At 47.1% G+C, this 8,139-nt stretch overlaps 1 protein-coding gene across 1 annotated transcript; it reads right to left on the bottom strand.

Moving 5' to 3' along the window:
* Positions 1–780: 780 nt before the first annotated feature.
* On the bottom strand, positions 781–7,934 carry LOC105517802 (putative family with sequence similarity 205, member C protein). Its single transcript, XM_011950500.1, has 5 exons — positions 7,735–7,934; positions 7,198–7,243; positions 6,599–6,659; positions 5,031–5,137; positions 781–1,345 (listed from the first exon to the last, which is right to left on the bottom strand). Exons 1-5 carry the CDS (start codon positions 7,876–7,878, stop codon positions 1,062–1,064), a joined length of 642 nt encoding a protein of 213 aa, XP_011805890.1. The 5' UTR covers positions 7,879–7,934; the 3' UTR covers positions 781–1,061.
* Between the last annotated feature and the right edge of the window lie 205 nt (positions 7,935–8,139).

Here is an 8,139-nt window from a genome sequence, read left to right as displayed (position 1 = left end):
TGAGCTTTATGAGACAAGGCCTATGTATTGTTCACCGTTGTCTCTGTAGTGCCTGGCACAGTGCCCGACACACAGCAAGTACTTGAATATTTGAATTGTTGAATGCAAGACTCAGCCCAAAGTTGTTTTTATTTTGACCCTTTTAGGGATCTCTTCATCAACTAGTCTTCATTCTAGGCAGCATTCATTCCTTGCAAATAAAAGGCAATGGAGGTTGGAACAGGCAACAGGACTAGAGTGGGCTCTCAGGTGGGTTACCCTTAAAGATCCCAATAACAACAGGGAAAAGACAGGGAGATTCTATCATCTGGTTTTGACATCTGTCACATTAGCTGTGTACTTTTGATAAACGTTCCTAAAGGAAGGTGCACCATGGCACTCTAAAGGACCTTCCCTGCAGGTTGTGAGCATCTACTGTATAGAAGTCATCAATGAATTTTGCCTGTGGGCCAAAAATGCATTAGATTCCTGGCCACTGTTTCTTATACTATCGTCATGTCCATGTTGATCCTCTGAACCCAAAACACCATGGGACAATAGAATTCAAGCCTGACCTTCACCTTCAGTGCACCTAAAACAAGGGCCTTTCTTCTCTGTTCAAGTCCCTTTATCCACATTCTAGGGTGGGGCTGGGAGGAGTCATGTGGAATGCTGACCCATCTGAAATAAAATGTGATTTAAGCTTCTATACCACATAAGAAGTACTTTTTAGGTCCTTTACTCTCTCTGACTATCATATACTACACTGAAAATGAGGAGGCACAAACAGGTGGCTCTTTGCTTAAAGGTACAAAGTATATTTGGAGAATGCCCTGCTTCACCTGCATGTTAACGGAAATGGCAATGAAAGCCTTTTTCAGGGGGATGCAGAGGTTCAGGAATCTATGAACTCCTTTTTCTTGTAATGGGTATTCTTGCATAAACCAGTGCCTTCTGCTGAGGTGAGTTGAGACGTGGGATAGATTTCCTGGTTGAGTGGCACAAGTCATTTGAGGACAGAGTTTGGAACATTTGTAGGAGTGGCACAGGACCCAGGATTGGCTGGACTGAAGGGAGTGTTGCTACAGCAGATTATTTAGGCACTGGGGGGCATCAGAGAAGATCAGGCCTTCCTCCTCAGTAGAAGGAGGCTGAGCCTCAGGGTCCTCTGTTGTCTTCTCTGTTGTAGCTCCCCACACATGATATTTGGTGACAGTTGGACTCTTCTCAACGTTTTTTGTCCTGTCTTGGGTCACTGTCTCAGCCTTAGAAAGGAGAATGGATTCCTCATGCCTTCGATCTTTCATTTCAGGGTTAATCCAGTGCAGAAACAGCTTCATCTTGTTATCCAAGCCAACTTCTGGAGCTTCTGGAAGGATGATGCTCTTGTAAGTATGGACTCCCCTTACCAGACCCCGCAACTCTTATTCCTAGAAAGTGTGGCCCTGCAAATTTTGCCCTGTAAAACATGGCCCTGAACCATTTGACCCTGAAAACTTTGAATCTGAAAAAAATTTACCCCTTCAAATACTGTACTTGCAAAATTTCGGCCCAGCAATTAATGGCCCAGTAAGTTGGCCCTTTAAGCTCTGGGCACTCCAGGTTTGGCATTAACAGAAATCCTTGTTTGGATGAGGTTATTCAGCTTACTCTAACAGCTTTGCAAATTATTCTTATCTGGTCTTTTGCCCCAAGTAATCCTAGAGGATGCTCTTACAACTCAAGGTTAGGGAGAAGCTGGTGAAGGAGCAATAGCCAGTACTGAGAAGATGAAAATGGGACTCCGCAGATCCAGACAGATCCTTGCTAGTCCCTGCTCAAGGCAACCATCTTAGCTAAACTAAAGTTTTACCTGAGAAAGATCCTGGAGATATATTTGGCAAATTGTGAGCTCTGGAGTTCTGCTTAGATGTGCCCCTGTTCGCCCCTGAACCTCGGCAGAAAGGGTGCTCTCTCTGGCTGGGGAGAGCTCCAGTGCTGTCTAGATACCCCCTTCTCTATGATTCCCAGCTGCTTTGAACATCATCGAATGTCACTGGGCTGTCTGTTTTCTCTGCCGAAGTAGGGACTTGTCCTTACTTTTGCAAAGACCTGGTCTAAGAGGTTCAGAGCCCTCCAGGCTGGGTTGTTGACTCCAGCCTCTAGCTGAACAGAAAGTACCTGGGCCTCTGTTATGCCCCCACTGGGTGTGAGATCCCAGAATCCCAGTGGGCATGGGGTACTGCTCAGGAACTAGATCACTTTTAGCTCTGCTGCACTGTCTTTGGTTCAACTGCAAGCTGTTCTTTCAGGCCAACGCATTCTGGATCTGGGGCACATGGGATGCCTGGTGGGATATGGAGTTTCTGGAGCAAGGTTTTCCCTTGGTTTAGCAATCTTTAGACTCCTAAAGGATCCCTGAGTGGAGATTCTTTGGGATGGTCAAAATTTGTTCCCTGAATTCCCTTGTCTTTATGGGACCTCCCAAATGTATCTCGAGGAATTTATTTTTCAGGTAAAAATTTAGTTTGGCCAAGATGGGTTCCTTGAGTGATTAGGGCCTGTGAGGATCTGTCTGCCTCTCTAGCGGTACCATCTCCATCAGCTTGTATTTTAGCCTAGAACACTTGTACATTATCTACACAAGCCTCACTGGTGTTTTGAAAGCATGGCCCAGGACTTACACATTGCTGTTCGGATGAGACTGAGTCAGAGGCTCTGATGGGCTCAATCTGTGATTGTGGATTCATGAGTGAGTGCCTGGACCACAGCCCTGGAAAGAGCCACATAATAGAGAGCAGGCAGCCCTGACAAAAAGGCCAAAATTGTCTCAAGTTTCTCAGTGGCTTCCTGGTACAGGGTCTGAGGAGCTCAGGATCATCAGTAACAGCATCTCGTAAGGCCTGTTGCTGCTGGTCAAGGGCTGTCAATATTCAGAGTGTCCCTTCCTGATCTGTGTAGGGGCTGATATGTGTCACTTCCAGGTCCAGGTGTTTGCTTCTCAGAGGACAGGGGCACCAAGTTGCTGCCCAGGCCCTTGGAATACTGCAGACCCAGTGACTTGTAGTCCCAACAATGGCAGATGTGGGCAGGGACAATGCCCTAGCAGATCTTCCCATATTTGTAATCTATGTGGCTCTGCAACATGACCTTGGCCTGAGGAAACAATTGCAGACTGGCCATCCTGCCACAGTGGATTAGAGCAGGCCACTATTCCCACTGGCCTCTGGTGCTGCATGTTGGGAAGACCCACATAGGTCAGGGTTGTGCTGCTCCAGGGCAGGGATTATTGGTCATCAGGTCACAGGAGGAACTGGATAGACTGCTGGATCTTTTGGATCAGGTCCCAGCAATGGCAAATCAACCCTCTGTTTCAATTGCTCCTGGAGTTAGAATTCCAGCAGCCTCTGGCCATGGCCTAGGAGAATGCTACCTCCCTCTTGAGGACTAAAATGGACTTCACCAATCAAACAGGGTCCTGGATCTAGTGGGAAAGGCTGCAACATGTCTCAGGGCTTACATTGTTTATTTCCTGGATCTACAGAGGTCTCTGGACAACAGCTGGCAAACTCCACTGAAGCTGGAGCTGCCTCTACAGCAGGTGCCACTCCAAGGCTTTCACTTAGCCTAAGTCAGATACAGGACATTGATCTGGGTTTGTCCATGGTCAGATGGAGAATGTTGGGGAAAAGATGGGGAAGGATGGGGGATTTTAATTAGTACAGAGGTGAAGGAGAAATCATTGAAGAGAAAAGGCCAAGGGCTCCCCTGTTTTGGAGATCTCTAAAGGCAGACCAGGGATCTCTAAAGGCAGACAGTAATGTGCAGAAAAGAGAAACCACAGTAAGGTAGCTACAGATGTGGTACACTGAGGCCTCAGTGCATCCCCCAGGCAATGGACAGAGGCCACTTAGAAGTTGAAAGAGGGGAGACGGTGGAGCTAGAGCCATGGGGGTTGGGATTTGTTCACAGTAATTTTTCTGCTCTGAGTCCATAGCAGATCCTTCAAAAACCCTGAAAATTTAGGTGGACCAGCTAGCCTCCCATGAAACCCAGAGTCAAGGAGATGGAAGCTCATCTGTTCGACAGAAGCCTTAGAGATAGCGTTCAGGGTGAAAGAAATGGCTGTTTGTTTTCCATCCTTTGGAAAATTAGAAGTGGTGTGGTATAAGCTGCCACAGGAACTCCTCCACAGATCTTGGGAGACCTCAAATGTGGGAATATGTGAAACAATATCCTTTTCTTTTTTTGGAGACAGAGTCTCGCTCTGTCACCCAGGCTGGAGTGTAGTGGCACAATCTTGACTCACTGCAAGCTCTGCCTCCTGGGTTCACGCCATTCTCCTGCCTCAGCCTCCCGAGTAGCTGGGACTACAGGCGCCCACCACCACGCCCGGCTAATTTCTTTTTGTATATTTAGTGGAGACGGGGTTTCACTGTGTTAGTGAGAATGGTCTCAATCTCCTGACCTCGTGATCTGCCTGCCTCGGGCTCCCAAAGTGCTGGGATTACAGGCGTGAACCACCGTGCCTGGCCAACAATATCCTTGTACTTGGAGATTCCTCAGGACTTTTTGGACATTGCAATAGCAATTGAAAGGAATGTAGGGTCATAGGGTGTTGTTTGAGGTTTGGGAGCTCTGGGTTCAGGGAAAGAAAGGGAATCTAGTATTCAAGGGCTGCTGACCTTGATTCTCCAGGACAAATTTGGAGTTGTTTTTCTTCCTCTCCTGCTGGCTCAGAGGAATTCCAGACTTCTCAAAGTTTGAAGACAGAGATCCCACGACCTGGGACACAGCTGGGACTTGTGATCTCTGTCCTCACTGAAAGTGATCAGCCCAGGAATCTTGGATGCTCTCTGCACCAGCTGACTGGGCAGCTGACTGGGTTAAAGATTTCTGATCCATTAATTGTGACAGTGTTGGAGTTACAGATGCTAGTGAAAGCTCTTTGGATTTCGGGGAACCCAGATCCTGACTATGCTCAAAAGACACATTAGACGTAGACAAAGCCCCTAGGCAAGAGGAGCCCTGTGATGGCCCCTGTGAAGTCAGGGAGAACTGGTTGTTCTCACCTGCCAGCAATTGCTGAATCTCCAGAGCCATAACATTGCAAATTTGGCAGCAGGGATCTGCACACAGAATTCGCCGCACACTTCCTTCTTGAGGAAGCCAGCCCTGGCTGGGAAGAGAAACATGACAAACATTAATGATGGAGTGACCTCTGCCTTCTCAGAAAAGTGTGGGCTGGGGTTGGCATTGTCCTTTCCCAGTCCTGAAAATCCTGGTGCCTACACTCTCTTGTTGTCTGCCTGTCTGCTTTTCAAACCCCGTCTCTACTAAAAATACAAAAACTAGCCGGGCGAGGTGGCGGGCGCCTGTAGTCCCAGCTACTCGGGAGGCTGAGGCAGGACAATGGCCAAAACCCAGGAGGCGGAGCTTGCAGTGAGCTGAGATCCGGCCACTGCACTCCAGTCCGGGCGACAGAGCGAGACTCCGCCTCAAAAAAAAAAAAAAAAAGAAAATGCCATTTGGAGGCCGGACACAGTGGCTTACGCCTGTAATCCTAGCACTTTGGGAGGCTGAGGCGGGTGGATCACCTGAGGTCAGGAGTTCGAGATCAGCCTGGTCAACATGGTGAAACCCTGTCTGTACTAAAAATACAAAAATTAGCCAGGCATAGTGGTGCATGCCTGTAGTCCCTGCTACTCAGGAGGCGGAGGTAGGAGAATCGCTGGAACCCGGGAGACAGAGCTTGCAGTGATTGTGCCATTGTACTCCAGCCTGGGCAACAAGAGTGAAACTCTGTCTCAGAAAAAAGAAAAAAGAAAATAAAAAGAAAAAGTCATTTGGCAAAGTGGGCTGGGCTGACAGTCTGGAACTTGTTGGGCAAGGCTTCAGACAACCCATGGGATGGCATGGCCCTCAGAGAAGGCTGGGAGCTGCGGTCAGTTCTCTGTTGACCGTGTTGAAAAGCTGAACTGGGAGAATGGAGCCAGGTGGTTAGCTGATGGGGCATCACCAGTTAGAACATAGATCAGTCTCATTTGAGGCTAAGAAACGCAAAGCCTGGTATTTGGGCTTGAAGTTCATACAGAACCTCTGTGTTCTGAGGGCTATTTGGTATCCCTGCTGATATACCCAATGTCTTTTGGGACTCAATCCTGTTCTCTAGAAATCTTAAGAAATGGTTAAGATGATAGGCTGCCGTCTGAGGGCTATCTCCCTACTGACAGAGCCAGTGGAGGTAATGTCAGCAGAGTCCAGTCAGACTCAGAGGAGAGAGAATAAAGAATAAGACAGGGATGACTTCTTTATGCAAAATCCATTCCTCTTGACTGAACAGCTTGTCTCATGGCTGAATGCAACCCCGTGTAGAGTCTTTTATGAATTATACACTAGTACCAGCCTGAATTCTAGAACTACTGTGACCTAGCCCAAAGCAGCATTGGGTGACCTTCCCTCCTGAGATGTCTGGCCCAGCCCCTGTGACCTGGCAACTCTATCAACTAGCGAACCAGCCTCCACTGTGTATGTCTCCCTCCCATCCATTATCCCTCTTCTTATCTCTACCCCAAGCCAAGCTGAGAAATGATCACAGACCAGACTAGCAGCTGGGAGACTGCAGAGAACAAGAGATTACCTTTTCATGAGAAAGAGCAGCTTCCACAACTTCTTGGCTTCTTCCTGAGAAGTTCTCCTAGCTGAGGAAACAGAAGATAGTGTTATGTGGAAATGGAGAGGATTCAGAAACATCCTATAAGCAGTTTAAGACCTTTTAATGAGAGGATACTGAAAACCCCAAGAGTCAGAACACTAAGTCACATCTGTGTACAACTTAACTGTTTACAATGTGTTGTTCTGTACCTCATCTCACTTGTTCTTCACCATCACACTGGGAGTGAGGAAGGCTCACCACATGCCCATTTTATGGAGAACAAGACTGAGAGTTGAAGTGAGTTCCACAGGTTTGTAAAACTAGTAAATGACAGAGTTGAGGACTTATGCCCTACTTCTTCCTTCTTTATTCTCAAGAGGATAAGATAGAGAATTTTTTTGATGTCCCTAGGCTCTGATTTTCCACCCAAGGAAGTCTTCCATGAGAAATTGTCCCTAGTGGGGTACTAGAGTCTGCAGTGGTTAGAGCACCTGGCTCTTAGCAGCAGGGGTCATAGAGGGGTCAGGATCCATGGGAACCTCACCCACAGTAGAAGCGAATCAGAGGAGAGACTGGGACTTTACCTCTTGATGTTCTGTCTCCAGACTTTTGTTGGACTCTTTGGTGACACTTAAAGACAAAAACATTAGAATGTAAAGCTGCTACATCATTTTTTCCCATATCTAAAATGAAACAAAACTCATAAACATTTCCCAGTCTTTTTCTGTGTTCCAATTTTATATACTCTTCTTTCCTTTCTGTATTCTTTTTCACTCCAAGAGTTTCCTTATTTGCTTATTTCTGACTCCCTTTCAGGCTCTTCCATACTCCATGCCTCCCGCCCTCATTCCTTTCATAAGTTCTGTGGGGACTTTAGGATGAGACGGGAGGAAAAGTGGAACAGATTAAAGGATGGGTGGGTGTAGAAGCCAAAGGAGTTCAGCCATCAAATGGCCCTAAATAGTCACCAACCAGAATAATCACCCGGATTGGGAGCTCTTCTGGTATCCAGTGAGGAAACCCCCTTAAAAAAGCAAGGGCTAACAGTAACAAGAGAAAGCTGGGGGATAAAATCTTGTTTGAGGCACATCAATTTAGCCATGGTCATAGTGTTTCCCTACCTGGCAACAGCTCCTGTTAGGTCCCAACCTTAATTTTTGGCGGCTCTTTTTCACTTGCCAAATAATTAATGCAATAATGCAGATGGATCCATAGGTGTATAAGGGATATCTAACATCCCACAAAACAAAGGTAGGGCTCAACATGATCTAAACCTCACTAGCCATCCTTCTCCCTAGTCTTCCACTGTCTTGGAACCTAATACCTCCAGATTCTACACCTCATCATTTCTGCCTCAAAGAAGAGGGATCCAAACCACCAGACCGCATCACAAAGCCCTCCTGTTCCACAAGGCAGGGATAGCATCACAGACCTTTGTCTGTTTTTAGAGAGGCTTACTGTGGTGATTCAATGTTCAGATGAGGGTGTCTGGTGCTCTGTATGGGCTATAGAGCCTGGGGCAAAAG

Source organism: Colobus angolensis, unplaced genomic scaffold, assembly GCF_000951035.1.
Source record: "Colobus angolensis palliatus isolate OR3802 unplaced genomic scaffold, Cang.pa_1.0 Scaffold308, whole genome shotgun sequence".
Taxonomy (NCBI): Eukaryota; Metazoa; Chordata; class Mammalia; order Primates; family Cercopithecidae; genus Colobus; species Colobus angolensis.
This window is presented reverse-complemented; position numbering and strand designations above follow the sequence as displayed.